This window comes from Babylonia areolata, chromosome 3, assembly GCF_041734735.1.
Source record: "Babylonia areolata isolate BAREFJ2019XMU chromosome 3, ASM4173473v1, whole genome shotgun sequence".
In the NCBI taxonomy this organism is placed as follows: Eukaryota; Metazoa; Mollusca; class Gastropoda; order Neogastropoda; family Buccinidae; genus Babylonia; species Babylonia areolata.
The window spans coordinates 48,559,356-48,579,514 of NC_134878.1; the positions used below are offsets into that span (position 1 = coordinate 48,559,356).

The 20,159-nt window shown below is 40.4% G+C and overlaps 1 protein-coding gene across 2 annotated transcripts in view; it reads left to right on the top strand.

The window, feature by feature from the left end:
* The window catches only part of LOC143280044 (uncharacterized), a 111,395-nt gene that overhangs the window by 84,251 nt on the left and 6,985 nt on the right, over nucleotides 1-20,159 (top strand). Inside the window, exons 8-15 of one of the 2 annotated variants that reach the window (XM_076584523.1) lie at nucleotides 144-281; nucleotides 1,982-2,145; nucleotides 12,776-12,959; nucleotides 13,622-13,732; nucleotides 14,930-15,114; nucleotides 18,214-18,327; nucleotides 19,129-19,199; nucleotides 19,582-19,719. In XM_076584523.1, coding sequence (XP_076440638.1) covers nucleotides 144-281; nucleotides 1,982-2,145; nucleotides 12,776-12,959; nucleotides 13,622-13,732; nucleotides 14,930-15,114; nucleotides 18,214-18,327; nucleotides 19,129-19,199; nucleotides 19,582-19,719 — 1,105 coding nt within the window. Of the gene's footprint in view, nucleotides 1-143; nucleotides 282-1,981; nucleotides 2,146-12,772; nucleotides 12,960-13,621; nucleotides 13,733-14,929; nucleotides 15,115-18,213; nucleotides 18,328-19,128; nucleotides 19,200-19,581; nucleotides 19,720-20,159 lie in introns of both variants that reach the window. The other variant, XM_076584522.1, reaches the window with a different exon arrangement.

Genomic DNA, 20,159 nt, shown 5'->3' on the forward strand with positions numbered 1-20,159 from the left:
TGTGTTTGTCAGCGCACGCGTTTCCGATTGTGTCAGTGTGAATCTACATGCTTGTCTGAATGTTGCATTCTACTTCGTTTTCTTAACATTTCACTTTTCCAATTTTTGTTCCTGATGACACAATCGGCTCCTGTTCACAACAGAGTGCGCCCCCGGGTTTCACAGCACGGACTGTCAGTTTTACTGCGGGCACTGCAAGGAGGGCGCCCCGTGTCTCCCCTCCTCTGGACAGTGCCCCGAAGACTGCGAGGAGGGCTGGTCAGGGCCGAACTGCGACCAGGGTAAGTGTAGACAGGCTTTTGTCTTCTTATTGGTAGTTATTTTGTGTTCTTAAGTCAAGCAAAGTTGGGATGACCATTTGCCCAAGAGGGGTCGGGGGGTGCGGTGTGGGGGTTGACTCTGCAAACGTTTTCTTTCTTGGTCATTTCCTTATTGGAAAAAACTGTGCGAGGCCGTGGCCTAGTGGTAACGCGTCCGCTTGGGAAATAAAAGAATTTGAGCGCAAGGGTTCGAATCCCACCCTCGCCAATATTTTCTACTCCACTAGACCTTGAGTGGTGGTCTAGACGCTAGTCATTCGGATGAGACGATAAACCGAGGTCCTGTGTATAGCATTCAGTTAGCGCACATGAAGGACCTCACGGCAAGAAAAAGTTTGTCCCCGGCACAATTCTGTAGAAAACTCCACTTTGATAGGAAAACAAATAACCTACAGGAAGAATACATCGCTGTAGCGATGCGCTCTCCCTGGCTAAAGCAGCCTGGATTTCACTTAGAGAAATCTGTTACAAAATTTCATATAATACAATACAGTACAACACAGTGCAAACTATTCCTATCTGATCCTAACTGCCGCCACGACCCAGTCAAACTGAGCACTGTAACAATAAAAAGTGGATATAACTACGTTGTGTGTACATTTTATGTTAAATTATCATTTAAATGTTTATCTGAGTTAATAAATGAAACACATTTAATTTTTTTTTTTTTTTTCATGACACTGTAGTGTTTGTTTTTCAGTTTGGTCACATGTCTGTCAGTCTGTTCGTTTTGTTTATTCTGTTGTTGTTGTTTTGCACATGATGTATACGATTAAGTCCAGTCGAGATGTAAAGATAATGATACGTGTGCTCGAGCCAAAAAAAAAAGAGTTTTTTACGCGTTTACAATGAAGTTGTATCATAATAAGATATTTTCTTCCTACCTCGTCTTATATGGATGACGATATAAAAACATCGGTGTTCATCCCTGTATTCTCAAACTACAAGGCTGCTGGTTAAAAAGTTTGAAGGCCATATTTGAGAAGTGGGTTCACATCCACAGTGTCTTGGGCGCGGCATAGGAAGGCGGGACCCAAACCTCTTCATCCGCCCTTTCAACTTTCCTCAGCCGAAGTCAGGTACACCATTCACACCTGGATGGGGTGAGGAAGATCGGAGTAAAGAGCCTTTCCCAGGAACACAACACCATGCCGAAACGGGGCTTCCAGCCCCTGATCACTGGTTAACACTGGATCAGAAGTCACAGCTCCTGACCGATTCGGCCAAGGCCAGCCAACTAACGATGTATTGAGAACGGTAATGGACCAGCGGGTCCTTCACACATGCTTTTCTACCTTCATGCCTCAGCCTTGGGTCATTGTAAGCGAGATTCACATCAACTTTTGATTAAGCAATTTATGCCTTTTAAGTATTCATATAGTTTGGAACCATCCCAACGCCGACTGTACTAAAACCCTTTCGGTCGAGAGAGTGGAGATGTAACTTGGGCAAGACATTCTCCACTGTGATCAAATATCTAGCCTTGACAGTCAACACAGCAGTTGCCTCCTCGGCTGTTCTGATGGTCATAGTCGGACACGGCTGACTATCATACATTATTTGACTATGATTCACGTGCATTGGTTGTGAAGCGTACACCACACGTAAAGGTCTCTCGTTGGGGAAAAAAGAAGTATTCAGTGATCTGTACTGTGCCACAGCCATGGTGTCGGAGACGGGTCCCCTGCAGATGGAGTCGCTGCTGCCTGCCGTGGTGGTGGTGTCGGTGGTGGTGGTGGTGGGCATGGCGGTGGCCGCCGTTTACTTCCTCGTCCTGCGTCCGCGCTCCAAGCCCGCCGGCCTCAACCGTCTGTACACTGAAGGGGTCAGTGTGGGCTGGGGTGTGTGTGTGGGGAGGTGTTTGGTAAATTGTTGTTGTTGTTGTTGTTGTTGTCACAGGTGTTTGTTTGTTGTTTTTGTTGTTGTTGTTGTTGTTGTTGTTTCTTCTTGTTGTCTGTTTTTTGTTTGGTAAAGTGTGTTGGAGATGGTGTGTATGTGCAAACGAGTGTGCGTGTGCTTTGTGTGTGTATGTGCTTTGTGTGTGTGTGTGCTTTGTGTGTGTGTGTGCTTTGTGTGTGTGCGTGCGTGCGTGTGTGTGTGTGTGCGTGCGTGCATGCGTGTGTTTGTGTGTGTGTGCGTGTGTGATTGTGAGAACGCGCGCACGCAGTAACCACGAAGTGCATATTCAGTGCAGCCTGAGCTGCTTAAGTTTGCACAAATGCACACACGACGTGAGAGTTCTTTTGAAATATTTTTTTTGTTTTTGTTGTTGTTGTTTATTTTTATACATTTTTCTACACCACGTGAGTTAGATATCTGCAGAAAATGGAAAATGTGAGAAACTAACGACAAATTTAATTTCACCATGGAATGCTATAAATATGCTGAATTAACGCTTTGGATTTCTGCAGTTTATTTAATATTGCATCTGGATTAAATGTAATAACCACTTCGGGATGCAAGGGGCTCTTTCGTTTGTAGATAGTGTCCCTATCTTCTAGAAAATCGGTGCTAGAAATGTCACCGTTTGCTCTCTCCATTTTCTACCCCATTTCTTTTCTTTCTATCTGCCATTCCTCTCTCATTTTCCATCTTAATGGTCCATATTGCTCCAAAAGAATCTTGTGAAGAATTTTGTCATGCATATTTTGTGTGTCTGATTGTATACGTATGGCCATTTGTGTTAAAGACAGTATGCGTGTTTGTGTGTGTGTGTGGAGGGGTGGGGCCTTACCACCAGGCCACCACTCCACTTATCTGTCACTGACTGAGCACACTTGTGTCTCGTGTGTGTGTTGGGGAGAGCAAGAGGGGCTGAGTGGGTGGATGTCTGCAGGGTGTGCATGAAAATCTGTCCTGCGTAACAAAAAGTCAAATAATGGGAATGTATGGGACCTGTGAGAACTAGACAGGTGGGGTTCTGAGTTAAGTTTGCGGCGGTCCTGAGGACTCGACTTCCGCTCACCGGTGAGAGCAGACGTGCTTTTCGTTCTCTCCAGTCCGGTGAATTTTCACGGGGTGGAGATGTTTTTTAAATAAGTGTCTTCATCATGCGGGCGTACAGTGTTGTTTCCTGTGTGCTTTAACAACTGTGTGTATTTATTATGTAGATTCCGGGACTTTTGTGTGTGTGTGCGTTTGTTTTCTTTTTCCGTGGTTTTTTTTTTTTTTTTTTTTTTTTTTTTTTTCACCCTTTGAACTGCAATGGTGTCAGTGGCAGCAGTACAGCATGAGCTCTACAGTATCAAAATACTTTGCGAAGACCGGAGGAAAGAGAAAGCCTTCGAGCACGTCGTCGGTGAGTGACACTAGTCCGAGTCAAGAAAAGACAAAGCAAGAAAGGAAAAAACAAAAACAAGAGGGTGAGAGTGACTCTGACAAAGATTGCAGTATGGCCCTCCACGACAAACTTGAAGAAATAAACAAAAAGTTAGAACTGTTAACTCTTGCTCAGGAGGACATTAAACATATTCGTATTGACATGGACAAAATAACAACTAAGTTAACTGAACAAATTGACAAATTAGAAGGTGAAGTGTTTGAACTTAAGACAGACAACGACAAACTGAATAAAGAAATGAAGACACTCAAGGAAGACAACTTAAACCTTCACAGTCAACTGAAACAACAACAGAAGGAGACTGACAATCAAAGGTTGGCGCAAAACGACATGGAGCAGCATGGTCGTCAGTGGAATCTCCGTGTGTTTGGGGTGAAGGAGGAGCAAGAGGGGAAGGTTGAGACAGTGACGGACTGCATCAAAAAATGCACCGACATTTTCTCCAAACAAGTAGGTGTGCAGGTGACGGCAGAAGACGTTGAAATAGCGCACCGCTCTGGCCGACCTGGAACTGGGAGACCACGACCCATTCTTGTGCGTTTTTTCGCCCGGCAGAAGAGGGGGGAGGTTCTTGAATCCAGGAGAAAACTTAAACAAACTGGGGTTTCCATTGGGGAAGACCTGACAAAGGTAAATTATAATTTACTGATGAGAGCGAACAAACATTCAGCCACGCTTTCTGCTTGGTCTTCCAATGGAAAAATAATAGTAAAAGTAAAAAATGGAAAAACATTCAAAATTGATGCCAATACCAATCTGGATGAAACACTTACAAAAGCTATGGTTTAAGCATATTTGACGGTTAAATGGTGAGGTGGTGGTTTTTTTTTTTGGGGGGGGGGGGGGGGGGGGAAGGTGTGTGTGTGGGGGGGGGGGGGGTAGTTATTTATTTTTTTTCAGTGCATGTAATGCATCTATTTCATTAATGGTTAATCTCATACTTAACACCTTATGATTATGAAATTATGTATGATGATTATTAGTATACTTGTAATATGTCTGGGGACGCCCCTCAGGCAATGTTGGCGAGTTGTGTTTTTTGTTTTGTTTTTGTCTTTTCTACCCGTGCCGTGGAATACACAAGAGTGTTTTCATTGTGATGATCTTACTGTTGGCTTAAAGGAAGGGAGGAGGAGGAAGAAAAAAAAAGGGGAAAAAAAAGGCGTCTAGAACAGGCGGATATCTTTCCATCCAAACTGTCGATAATTCACTTTATTTATTTTCTTTAAAGAATAGAGGGTGTTTGGGATTGGTGGATGTCCTTTCATATTTTTTCCGCCCAAATATGTTCTTTGTTTTATTTATTTGTTTTCTTTCTTTTTTTCACTTTGCTGCGCGTACGCGCACCCACGCACACACACACACATTCATGGTGTGAAAGTATGGAAGCACAAATATTTTAGTAATTTGTGATGAATCACATCATATGCAATGTATTGTTTTTATTTATTATATTTGTGGTTTTCCCGCACCCTTTCGATATACGTGTTTCTGTTTATAATACTATTGCCTCACCTGCATTACCTACTGTAAGTCTGTATTACCTACTGTAAGTCTGTGACTTGTTTATTTGATTTGAATGAACGAATCGGTGTTCTTGAATGATTTGACTTTAATATGATTTAATTAAGGTGGAGAACAAGAGATCACTTAACTGGTTAACTTTTCTTTTCTTTTCTTTTTTTTATTTATTTTTTTTTTTTATGATGGTCAGTCGACGGATGTGGGACAAAGGATGATATTAGTCCTGATTGTGTTTGGTGACGCATACCGATGAACATTAATTTTGGTCCATCGCCATCAGTCCTTTGGTTTTAGTAACCGAGGGGTTGGAAAACCCAGTGAGTGAAATAATGTAACTGAGTGTTCTATTGTTGCCCTGTTATGATGACGGATTGGTGCTGTAGGTATAGTTGATTCAAATGATTGGATGTTTGATATGATATGTGTGTGCGTGTGTGTGTGTGTACATTATATATGTATGTGTATAAATATATGTGTATATATATATATGTGTGTGTGTGTGTGTGTGTATGTATATGTGTGTGGGTGTGTTTGTGTGTGTGCGTGCGTGTGTGTATATATATATATATGCTTTTTTCTCTGGTATTAATCGATTGGTGAAACTGAATGCGTCTATGTAAAAAATTACAATGTTGATAAAAATTATTCTGATCTGCCAGTTGCAGGGGCACATGCCGCACACACGCGCACACATAACTTACTTTTGTTCCAAAACACTTGCACAACATGGGTTCATATCAAAACATGGAGTGGAAAAAAAAAATGTGAGTCATTTATTGTACCTGGCTCAGTGTGCTTTCAGATGGAAAATACATATGCTTGTGAGCTGCTGCTAAAACTGATTTTTTTTCTGTCGAAATGTACACTGTTGAACGAAGCACGCTTGCTTAAAGAACAAGCATTTATTTGTGTTTTGCTACAAATGACTTTTCCATTTGCTTTTTTGTTATGTCGGATATGCTTTATTTTATGTAGACTTAACTTTGAATGTCTAAGTCATTGACTGTTAATCTATGTGAGTCCTTTAGTTTCATATAACTGGACTCGGTTCTATTTTATCATTGAATCCATGACATTATAGTTTTGAGTTGGTGAAAGGGATGTGAGGAAGCGAAAGTGATGTTAGCGTCAATTGTGGATTGATTGTCCCATGATTGATTGTGGGATTGAATTCTCATGTTGTTTTTTTTTCCTGTTGTTTGTTTGTTTTTTGTTTCACATTGATTGTTTGTTCGCTTTTTTTGTTGCTTTTTTTTTTCCTTTTTTTTTTTTTTTTTTTTCCTTTTTTTTTTTTTTTTGTTGCTTTTTTTTTTTTTTTGGGGGGGGGGGAGGGTTGGGTTTTACCGGTGCATATTGTGAGTGTTTGATTTGTTGAAAATAGAAGTTGTGAAATTGTACTGATGTGGTTATATAGTGTTGAGGGAGGTGACCGATCATCAGTTACAAAATGCATGGTCGTATTTTCCCAGTAAACACGTGCACATTCTGTGTCTAAAATTAACGCATGGCACGGATGACAGCTACTCATGTACTGCACGCAGATGAATGAATTTTTTGTGTTTTGCTGAGAAATTGTTATTCCTTGCCTTGCTCTGCGCTCTCTCTCTCTCTCTCTCTCTCTCCACATACACCAGCACAGACGCGCATGTGCGCGCGCACGCACACACACACACACACACACACACACACACACACACACACACACATCATTTTAGAGTCCCGGTATATAATTTATAAGACAAAAAGAGCCATAGGGACTGCACTTCCGCTCGCGAGCGACAGTCCAGTTTATTTTGCTTGCTTTAAAAAAAAATTATTATTATTGTCACTGTTTTCATAGATATATGTACTATGTTTTGGGGTCTTTCGACCATATATATAACTATAATTTTCACAACTTCAAAGACTTTTCATGTTATCTGTATAAACATGTCCATGTGTATTTTGGGGTTTGTACTGCCAAGCATGGTGTATTTGGATAATTTCTTTCGTTGGGTTGGATGCATATATTTGTCATACTTCTTTATGGACAAACATGAATGGTAATATATCCATTGTATCAGTTAATTGTCAAGGTCTGAATAGTTCACACAAAAGACGTGATATTTTCCATTACTTGAGAAATAAGAAGTACTCTATTTATTTTTTACAGGATACGCATTTTGAAGAAAAGATGGAGAAATATGTTTCAGCAGAATGGGGATATACTTGCTATTTTTCAAGCTATACGTCGAATGCAAGAGGGGTCGCAATAATGTTTAACAATAATTTCGAATTTAAAGTGAAACGGACAATAACTGATAGTTCAGGGAATTTCATTATTCTACTTGTTGAGATACAAAAAATTAATTTCCTCTTTGTTAATGTATATGTACCAAATAAAGATGATCCTGATTTTTATGTGAATTTAAAACAAAAAATAAGTGAAAATAATGTAGAGAATGTTATAATAGCTGGGGATTTCAATTTAGTTCTTAACCCAACAATAGATTACCATAATTATAAACATGTAAATAATCCAAAAGCAAAAGTAGTCGTTGAAAACATGATAGAAAATTTAGATCTGAATGACATCTGGCGTGAATTAAACCCAGACTGCCCTCGTTACACTTGGAGAAGAACTAATCCTTTCCAACAGGCTAGATTAGATTTCTTTTTGATCTCAGACACTGTAGTATCCTTGATAGATGATGCAGACATAGAATATGGGTACAGAACAGATCATTCAGCTATTTCGTTGAAACTTAAATTCAGCGAGAATGTAAAGCGCAATACGTTTTGGAAATTAAATACATCTCTTCTAAAGGATAAAACATATGTGGATGAAATAAATATGGAAATAAATAATGTTAAAAAAGAAAATGCTATTAATATGTATTCTGATGACACACCGGATGATGAACTGGTGTTCTCTGTTCCTGATGACATTTTTCTTGACTTTCTTTTAATGAAAATACGATCGAGAACAATTTCTTATGCTTCAATGAAAAAGAAAAAAATGATAGAAGAAGAAAGACAGTTAGAAGGAGACATCTGTAACTTAGATAAATATCAAAATAAAAATAAAGAAGATATTAAAGTTCTAGAAATTAAACAAAAACAATTACAAGATATTCGAGAGAAGCGGATGGAAGGGGTATTATTAAGGTCTAGAGCTAGATGGATAGCTGAGGGAGAGAAGGTTAGTAAATATTTTTGTAATTTAGAAAAACGTCATTATGTTAGTAAACACATAGCCAAAATTATTGATCAATACGACAATGTTCTAACAAATCAAAAGGATATCTTAAATGAAGTACATAATTTTTATAGATCTTTATATGTGAATGTTGGGGTGGAACATTGTGAAATTGAAAATTTAGTGAATTATATTCCATGTTTGAATGAGTCAGAAGCAAGCGATTTAGAAGGTATGATTACAATGGAGGAAGCGGCACAAGTTATTAGAAATATGAAAAATAATAAGAGTCCAGGTACAGATGGCTTTAGTGCAGAATTTTTTAAAGTCTTTTGGAAGAAAATAGGAATATTTGTTGTTAGGGCACTTAATGCTAGTTTCAGGAAAGGAGAAATGTCTTCTGTGCAAAAGGAAGGAGTGATTACGTGTATCCCCAAAGGTGATAAGCCAAGACAATATTTGAAAAATTGGAGACCCATCTCTCTTTTAAATGTAGTTTATAAAATTGGGTCATCTTGTATTGCTAACCGCTTGAAACCAGTATTACCTAACATTATTAATGAAGATCAAACAGGGTTTATTAGAAATAGATACATTGGAGATAATTTGAGGTTGATATATGATATCATAGCTTACTTAGATAAGCATAATCTACCTGGTTTATTACTGAACATAGATTTCGAAAAGGCTTTTGACTCAATAAATTGGGATTTCATGTTTAAAGTGTTAAAGGCATTTGGGTTCAAAGAAAATATGTGTAGATGGATTAGTGTATTTTACACAAATATTAAGTCATGTGTGATTGTGAATGGTCAGGTCTCTGACTGGTTTGAAGTTAAGAGAGGTTGCAGACAAGGAGACCCTATATCACCTTATTTATTTGTAATGTGTGTAGAAATATTAGCTATAATGGTAAGGGAAAATTCGGATATCCGAGGAATAAAAATTAACGATGTTGAGAATAAACTGACCCAATATGCTGATGATACAGAATTTCTACTTGCTGGGGATAGGAAATCTTTTGAATGTTGTGTTACAACTCTTGATAAATTTGGCTGTGTCTCAGGTCTCTATTTGAATTCAAGCAAAACTAGTGCTATTTGGTTAGGGAGCAAAAAGAATTCTAAGACGCGTTATATGGAACATTTAGGTATGGACTGGAATCCTAAAAGATTCCGAATTTTATGGATTTGGTTTACTAATGATTTAAAAGAATGTGTAACTATAAACTATTCAGAGAGATTAGCAGAAATAAGATATTTGTATAAGATATGGGTAAAACGCCAGTTAACGCCTCTAGGCAGAGTAGCAATTCTGAAATCTGTTATTCTTTCCAAACTGACTCATCTGTGGTTGCTTTTGCCAAACCCACCGGATACATTTTTTAATACATGTCAACATATTTGTTATAAGTTTGTTTGGAACAATAAACCAGATAAAATTAGCCGTAAAACTGCTCATAAAAGTGTAAAAAATGGTGGCATCGGTCTTCCTGATGTTAAATTGTTTGTCTTATCTTTAAAGCTTTCCTGGATTCGTAAAGCTGAAAATTCAAATCACAAGTGGAAGCACCTCTTGCTGTGTAACTTCCCCCAATGGCCAGCTATTGATAAATATGGTCCAGAGTTTATCTTAAATTTTGCCATATATAACCAGTTCTGGACAAATGTGTTTGAAAGTTATAAGATTTTCTTTTATAAATGTGAACCAAAAAACTCAGCGGAACTGCTTGCAGAGCCATTGTGTTATAATAATCGTGTTCAAATTGGTAAAAGGTGTATTATATCCAGACTGCTCAGTAATCATGATGTGTATTGTCTTGCACAGTTTTTTGATGATGATGGTAAAGTTTTTTCATATGTACGCTTCAAAGAAAAATATGATTTGCACATTGATTTCCTTACTTATGCTGGATATAAATCAACAATAAACGAATTAGTTAAAAAGCATAATATTCATGTGGATAGCAACAGACACACAAATACTTCGCTCTGCTTCAAACACTTGTTTTCTGTTTCTAAAGGCTCAAGACCATATTATGATGTGTTGATTGAAAATGATATGAAACCAAAATGTTGTGAGAAATGGGACTTAAAGCTTTTGATGCATCATAACTGGAAATCTTGTTTTATGCATGCACACAAGATAGTTGATGTAAAGCTGAAATGGTTTCAGCTGAAAATAATACACCGATGTTTATGTACAAAAATTGTTTTAAAAGAAATTGGTGTTACGGATAATAACAACTGTAGTTTTTGTAGAGAACACAAAGACAGTATTGATCATGCTTTTTGGAAATGTAATTATGTGCAAATGTTTTGGAACGCTTTAACGGACTTGATACAAGAGAGATGTGTAAACGCAGGAAATTTAAAGTTAACAGAATCACTTGTGCTATTTGGACATGATGTGACAATAACAACTGATGCTGTTTTGTGTTTTATAATATTGTTTGCAAAGTATTACTTATATTTATGTAAAATTGAAGACAGCTTTCCACAAATATCGGTTTTTTTGAACAAATTAAAAAATCGATATAGAATTGAAGAATATAATGCATATATTAACTTTAACCATACCATTTTCTCTGCCAGATGGCTGCCTTACAAATTATTGATCACAAATGATTAGTAACCTGTTCATGATTAACGAAAAATAACCATCCATATTTATTTTCTTTTTATTGATATTCATAAGAAATGATTGAGGTGTTCACTTTCCGTAAACGTGTTCTAAGATACTTGACAGTTTGTATTCCTTGACAGCTTGTGTAAGATCTTAAGAAATGAATGATAATACTCCATGATGATAACCAACCAGTGTATAATCCAGCTGCTTGGCTGTTTCTATCCAAGTATTTATGGTGTTTGTTTGTTTGTTTTTTGTTCTTTGTTTTTGTTTTCTTCTTTATAAATGTCCATTAAGATGCTGTTGTTGTTGTAAAATGTCAACCTACCAAAATGGAATTAAAAAAATGTTTAAAAAAAAAAAAAAAAAGTTTGCGGCGGTCCTGTTCTCATCTGTGTTCAAAAATATGTGCATGTGTGCATACACTCACACGCACGTACGTAGGCGCACGCGCAACACACACACACACACACACACACACACACACACACACCAGGTCATTTCAGTCCTCATATAATGTGTCCCGCCTGAAGTTTTCCCCTCCCCCCACCTCTCTCCCTCTCTCTCTCTCTCTCTCTCTCTCTCTCTTGCTCATGACGATCATCTGTTGTGATGTTGTCAAGATAAAAAAAATAGCTGAAACTGCGTGCCAAATGGGCTGACAGGGAAAAGAAAAAATTCCTATGTCGGTCCGATAACCTGTCTGACTGACACAATGGCTGCAATATGACCGGGTACAGGCCAACTCCGAAGGAAATTCCTGGGCGCGCGCCTGTTTGTGTGTGTGTGTGTGTGTGTGTGTTTTGCGTCTTTTAATCATGATGTTTAGGGAACAACAACAACAACAGCATCAAAAAAGATGATGATATGAACTGCAACAACAACAAAAATTGTACATGTAGTTGTATAAATCTCACCAGAGACGTACTATCAAGCCGAGAGTTATTAACCCAGTGTACTTTACTGTAGTCTCTGAATTCATGCATGATCTGAGGGTGTGTGTGTCGGGGATGGGGTGTGGGAGGGGGAGCGAGGAGGAGAATGTGTGCGCATGTTGTGTATGTATGCTGTTGTGTGTACCTTGCGTGTGAATTAATGTCTTCTCTCTCTCTCTCTCTCTCTCTGTGTGTGTGTGTGTGTGTGTGTGTTTGTGTGCTTCTTGTTGCTTTCTGTCTATTTTTATCGTGTACGCGTTCGTGTGTGTATTTGTGTGTGTGTGTGTGTGTGCGTACACACACACACACACTAAAAATAAACAAAAAGCAAGAAGCGCATACATACACACACACACACACACACAAGGGACACACAACACACACACACATAGACACACACACACACACACACACACACACACACACAACACGTATTTTATGTGTATGTGTCACCCTCAGTCATCGACTTGGCAGGTCGTTTTGGCACCCACATAGTTTAAATGTCAAAAACGACCTGCCAAGTCGATGACTGAGGGTGACACATACACATGAAATACGTGGTGTGTGTGTGTGTGTGTGTGTGTCTGTGTGTCTATGTGTTTGTGTGTTGTGTGTGTGTGTGTGTATGCGCTTCTTGCTTTTTGTTTATTTTTAGTGTGTGTGTGTGTACGTGTGTGTGTGTATGTGTATGCGCTTCTTGCTTTTTGCTTATTTTCAGTGTGTGGGTGTGTGTGCGTGTGTGCGCGCGCGCGCCGGCATGTGTGTGCGTGCATATGATGACGCTCCTAACCCTGGTGGTTTCTGCACACCCACACCCCCCCTCCCACTCCCCTGTACTGTCCCACAGCAGGCGGAGTGCACGGACCCCATCCGGAACGCCTACGAGCAGATGGCTGGCGGGCCGTGGGACATCCCCCGCACCAGCCTCATCCTGACCGCCGAGCTGCTGGGCAACGGGCACTTCGGGCAGGTGAAGAAGGGCTTTGTCCGCATGCGGGGGGCCAAGGTGCCCGTGGCCATCAAGTCTCTGAAAGGTGTGGTGGCGAAGAGAAATCACTGTCGTGTTTTGTTTTTGTTTGTTTTTTTTAATTTTGTTTATTTAAGACAAAGGTGTTTTTTAATTAATCTCGTTGGAAGAAGACACATTTCGTTTTCTCTGTGTGTGTGTGTGTGTGTGTGTGTGTGTGTGTCTGCCTGTCTCACGCTCTGCCTGTCTATCCCACTGTATGACACTCTCTCTGTTTCTCTTTTTCTCTCTGTGTTTGTATGTGTCTGTCTGTCTGTCTGTCTGTCTGTCACCCTCTCCGTCTGTGTGTGTGTGTGTGCGTGTGTGTGTGTGTGTGTGTGTGTGTGTGTGTGTGCGTGCGCATCTGTTTGTCTGTCTGTCGCTCTGTCGAGTTTATATGTAATTTTATCCCCAGATTTCCACCAATACGTTAAATGCATACATTTGAGTACGCGTGAGTGTGTGTTTGTTGTACGTAGTGTGTGTACTATTCTGGTGGGCGAAGGTGTTATAAAAAAACTGCCTCAGAGCAGTAAGGAATGTAGTTAAAAAATGAAAGCGTTAAACAGTAGTATCCGTAGTTTTATAGAGATATAGAGAGAAATACACACAAATACATGTATCATAGGGTGGGTTAAGCAGAGATAAAACAAAGTGAATTGTTGGACGTGTTTTGCCCTGTGTGCACAGAGAACGCCTCAGAAAAGGACAAGAGAGACTTCCTCAACGAACTGGCCATCCTCAAACAAGTGGGCAAGCACGCCAATGTCGTCTGCCTGGTTGGCGCTTGCCATATCAGAGGTATAGCTATGTCTGTGTGTGCACGCTTGAATTTACGTGTGTGTGTGTGTGTGTGTCTGTACTTGACAGTGTGTACAAGTGTCTTTTTGTGTGTACATTTGTGTGTGTGTGTGTGTGTGTGTGTGTTTCTATCTGTAAGAGAGAAAGAGGGAGTTTTATTTTTGGACCTGAGGTTCCTCACACACACACACACACACACACACACACCATAGAACAAAACCATATCGGTATTTCTCGATGGAAAACAACTATTCTGGTAATGATTGCATTGTGCTACACACTTGTCACATAGATTTCTCAGTGTAAAACTTCGGACTGCCGTCCATGGTGAGAGTACTTCTTTTCTTGTCCACATGTATATTTGTCAAAGCTGCTTCAGAATTTTACCACGGACAACAGTCTCGCTTTCCAGTAAGTCCGTTCATAAATACACTATTGGTACATTTCACACAAATCTTTAGTTAATCTTCTCATCCTATAGACTATAACTCAAACCACCACGGATCAAACTCGAGTGAAGAAGTTAGGATAAACAAGAAAAAAAATCTAGTATTTGTGAAGCTGGCATCTTGGACCCACACTTCTGAATCGGGTGCTGTCTTACCCACTGGCCACAATAACACGAGTGCATTTTTGACAGCATCACGTGAGGAAGGACAGGTGATATGAAGTCTTTGTGCTGATGTGTCCATCAGATGTGACCGTGAATTACGGAGAAAGCAGCACCTTAGGCACGTGCGATATGTAACCTGCGTGTTTGACACAGATGACACAGCACCATCGACACACCGAAGAGAAGAACGCGATCCTTATCATTAGGGTTCCGTGTGGTCAAACAGCCCCGAAACACAAACAGACACAACATTCGTCGAAGGAGGAAGCGGGCGCAAAGCCTTCAAATAAAATTATCATTGACAGGACAGAGAGATTTGAACCTCAGTTCAGCAATGACAACACCAACTCGGAAGGAAGACTCCACGATAGCGCTTTAAAAAACGTAAAACTGGAAGCACCCCCTCCACCCTTCCAGCTACACACACGCTGAACTATCCAGCTCAGTAGGTTGGACGAATGAGGAGGGACACGCACACAAAAATACCTGACCACCACCACCTGAGCATGTCATGAGTTGTGACAGTGTTTTACGCCCCCCACTTGTGATGACGTGTCTGCCTTTGTCTTTTTTGCACACACCAGGTGTCATGTACGTTGCCATGGAATACGCCAAGCACGGGGACCTGCGTACCTTCTTGCGTAAGAGCCGGAAACTACGTCAGCACGACTACGGCAACTGCGGCGCCACCCCTTTCGTCAGCAAGACCATGTTGCTGCGTTTCGCTCTGGATGCTGCACAGGGACTTCGGCACCTGGCCGACAAACAGGTGACTGGGGGTGTTGGGGTGCAGGGGTGGTGGTGGAGTCTGAGAGGGAGAAGGGGGTGGTGAATAGTTGGTTTGTGTGTGGGTATGTGTGTGTGTGTGTGTGTGTGTGTGTGTGTGTGTGTGGAGGGGGGTGATAAGATTAGCAATACAGAGAGAGGGGAGGGGAATCAGTGTGTGTGTTGTGCATGCGCATGTGTGTGTGTGTGTGCGTTTCTCAGCGTGTATGTTTGTTTCTGCTTATTCCTCTTTGTGTTTGCGCGCGCGCGTGTGTGTGTGTGTATGTGTGTACGCGTGTGTATGTTTGTGTGTGTGTGTGTGTGTGTGTGTGTGTGTGTGTGTGTGTGTGTGTATGACTACATCTACAAAGAGCTTTAATAAATATTATTCATATCAGTCACTGCATGTCTTGTCTTTCATAGTGCTCTCTCTGTCTCTGTCTACATATCTCTCTCTCTGGTTGTCTCTCTCTCAGTCTCTGTTTCTCTCTCTGTCTGAGATAGGTTTTTTCTGTGTGTCTGTTCGTAAATGATTGTTTGAATGTTCGGTTGGACAAAGAATCCAGCTCCCAAGAGGCCATTGAGGGTGACGGGGAGGGGGGGGGGACATTCAAAGAGCAGGTGACACGGGAACAGGTGAACGGGACCTGCTTCCCTGCCGCTATCTCTCTCACCCGTACCTCCATAATCATTCGGATGAGACAGTATACCGAGGCCCTGTTTGCAGCCTGCATGCACTTAATGTGCGTAAAAGAACCCATGGCAACAGACGAGTTGTAGGTGGCAAATTTCTGTTGAAAAATCCAGTTTGATAGTAAAACCAGTCCACTTTCAGGCAGAAAAAAGAAAAAGAAAAAAAGGGGTGGGGGGTGCTGCATTTTTAGCGGCACACTCTCCCCTAGGGAGAGGGGCAGAATTTCACAAAGAGAAATTTATTGTAAAAAAAAAAGTAACACAATACAATACAATACAATACAACACAATACAATACAATACAGTACAATACAATACAATACAACACAGTGCAATACAATACAATACAACACAGTGCAATACAATACAATACAGTACAATACAATACAGTACAATACAATACAATACAGTACAGTACAATACAATACAATACAACACAGTGCAATACAATACAGTACAATACAGTACAGTACAATACAATACAATACAGTACAATACAATACAGTACAATACAATACAATACAGTACAATACAGTACAGTACAATACAATACAGTACAATACAATACAGTACAATACAGTACAATACAGTACAATACAATACAATACAGTACAATACAATACAATACAGTACAATACAGTACAGTACAGTACAATACAATACAATACAGTACAATACAATACAGTACAATACAATACAATACAGTACAATACAATACAATACAGTACAGTACAATACAATACAATACAATACAGTACAATACAGTACAATACAATACAATACAGTACAATACAATACAATACAGTACAATACAATACAATACAGTACAATACAGTACAGTACAGTACAATACAATACAGTACAGTACAATACAATACAATACAGTACAATACAATACAGTACAATACAATACAATACAGTACAATACAATACAGTACAATACAGTACAGTACAATACAGTACAATACAATACAGTACAATACAGTACAATACAATACAATACAACACAGTGCAATACAATACAGTACAATACAGTACAGTACAATACAATACAATACAGTACAATACAATACAGTACAATACAGTACAGTACAATACAATACAATACAGTACAATACAATACAGTACAATACAGTACAGTACAATACAGTACAATACAATACAATACAACACAGTGCAATACAATACAGTACAATACAGTACAGTACAATACAATACAATACAGTACAATACAGTACAGTACAATACAATACAGTACAATACAATACAGTACAGTACAATACAATACAGTACAATACAATACAGTACAGTACAATACAATACAATACAGTACAATACAGTACAGTACAATACAATACAGTACAATACAGTACAATACAGTACAGTACAATACAGTACAATACAATACAATACAATACAGTACAATACAATACAGTACAATACAATACAATACAGTACAATACAATACAGTACAATACAATACAGTACAATACAATACAATACAGTACAATACAATACAATACAATACAGTACAATACAATACAGTACAATACAATACAATACAGTACAATACAATACAATACAATACAATAAGTACGTGCAGAACCTGACAGGTACACAGTGGCGGGGATGACAACACTATGTCAAACGTACGTTACACCCCATGATGAATCCTTGCCTGTCCTTCTCTCTGTCTTTGTCTCTGTCTCTGTCTCTCTCTCGCTTTCTCCTCTCCCCCCCCCTTCCCCTTTCCACCATCCCTCATTCGCTCTCTCTTCTCCCTATCTCCCCCCCCCCCACCCCCTCACCCTACTACTCTTGCTCGCTTACTCTCAGTACGACAGTTCTAGGGTCAAGGAACAGAACCCGTGACAGTTTTGGATGCCCTCCTTTCTCTTGAAGCCGCTCTTTTCTCTTCTGTGTCGATCTGTCTTTGTTTCTCTCCTTTCTTCTCTTCCCCTCCCGCTTACCCCACCCCCCTTCTCTCTCTTCCCATTCTGTCTGCAAAGTCTTTGCCCATTACACCCGTCTGTTGTCCCCATCTCTCTCTCTCTCTCTCTCTCTCTCTCTCACTCACTCACTCTCCCTCTCTCTCTCTCTCTCTCACCCCCCCTTCTCTCTCTCTCTCTCTCTCTCTCTCTGTGTCTCTCTCATTCTCTCTGTCTCTGTCTCTGTCTCTGTCTCTCTCTCTCTCTCTCTCTCTCTCTCTCTCTCTCTCTCTCTCTCTCTCTCTCTCCTTATGTGTGTTTGCGTGTATGTATGTTCGCTTGGGCAAAGTGTATATCTCAGTTGTAAGCTTTCGTGCTTCCATGCTTGCAAATACAGTCACGTGAGCATGCTTGCGTTCCGTCGTATATGGCGGCATGTGTCTTTTTCTCAGTGTGAATTTGATCCATCTCTGTGCCTGCAGATCATTCACCGTGACGTGGCGGCGCGCAACGTGTTGCTAGGCGACCACCTGGTGGCCAAGATTGCGGACTTTGGACTGTCCAAGAACGATGAGACTTATGTCAAAACCTCCAGTGTACGTAATTAGTTTGCCGCTTTGACGTCAAAACCTCCAGTGTACGCCATTTGTCTGTTATGACGTCAAAACTAGTGTTAGTCTGCTTTGAGCTTCGAAACCTCCAGTGTACATAATTAGTCCGCATTGACCGTCACAGTGTAGGTAATTAGTTTGCTTTGACGTAAAAACGTTCAGAGTACGTAATTATTGTGCTTTGTTATCAAATTCTCTGGTGTTATTATGCTTTGACGTCAAAACCTCCAGAGTGCTTATTCAGCTGTAACGTCAAAACATCCATTGAACGTAGTTTATTCTGATTTGATGTAAAAATCTCCAGTGAACGTAATTTTTCTGCTTTGATGTTGGAATCTCTAAACGGAACTATTCTGCTTTGACGTCAAAACCCTCAGTTTACATAATTTGGTTTATGTCATTCTGCTTTTCATAATCATTCTGCTTTACATCAAAATATCCCTTGTATCTTGTGTATTTATTCTGCTGTGAGTCGCAACTTCTGCCTAAATGTTCATGGGAAGGGAGGAAGAGTTTCGATGCCCTTGTAACTATATGTACTTATGCTCAGTTTCTCAGATTCATCAACAACTTGTGTCATCATATTTTCCACCCCAAAGAATACAGTTCAGTATTGTGAAAGGCAGTAATTCATTGACGGGATTTGGGTGTGATTGACTGATTGATTGATTGATTGACTGATTAATTGATTGGTTGACTGGCTGATTGACTGACCGATTCATCAGAGGTAGCCTAATTCCTCGGCTTGGACACTGGCAATGAGCGTGATGCGTGATGTTATTACAGACACGGGTGCCGATTCGCTGGATGGCCGTGGAGTCTCTCTTCAACAACACCTACACGACACAGAGTGATGTGTGAGTTTTCTCTCTCTCTCTCTCTCTCTCTCTCTGTGTGTGTGTGTGTCTCTCTCTCTCTCTCTCTCTGTAGATCAGTCTTTCAGTCTGAAGGTCAGCCAAATGTCCGCCTGTCTGTTTCTGCCTCAGATCAGTCTGTCTGTGTGTATTATACGTCTGCTCATAGGTACAGACACACACACACACACACACATAAACAAATGGACACGTGCATGCGCACACACAGCACACACACACACACACACACACACACACACACACACACACACACACACAGAACAAACAAACAACACACACACACACACACACACACACACACACACACACACAACCACACACACACAACCACATGATGTATACCTTGAGTTACCTGTGTGTGCAGGTGGTCATTCGGGGTGGTGCTGTGGGAGATCTTCACGCTGGGCGGCACCCCGTACTCCTCCACAGACACCCAGCAGCTCTTTGCCTACCTGAAGGACGGCTACCGCCTCAAACGTCCCAAACTGTGCGACCAGAATACGTAGGTGTCCTGCACATGCAAAGGGGTAGCGGGGAGGGAAGGGGGTGGAGGGCTTGGGGGAGGGGGGTTGCATGCGTGCGTGTAGTTTGTGTTTGTTTGTGGGTGTGTTTGTTGTGTGTGTATGTGTGTGCGTGTGCGCGCGCTTCTGGTTTGTTTTTAGAGTGTGTGTGTGTGTGTGTGTGTATTTTCATATCAGTCTTTGTATGTGTGTGTGTTGTTAGTGTGTGCTTCTGGTTTATTTTTAGTGTGTGATGTGTGTCGTGGTGTGTGTGTCTATGTGTGTTTGTGCATGTGTGTGTGTGTTTTCAATGCTATGTCTGTCCACTTTAATTGACATTTAGGAGTGTGTGTCTGTATGCGCGCGCGTGCGCATTTCATGTGTTTTCATTTCAGTGTTTGTATGCGTGTGTGTTGTTTGTGTGTGCTTCTGGTTTAGTGTG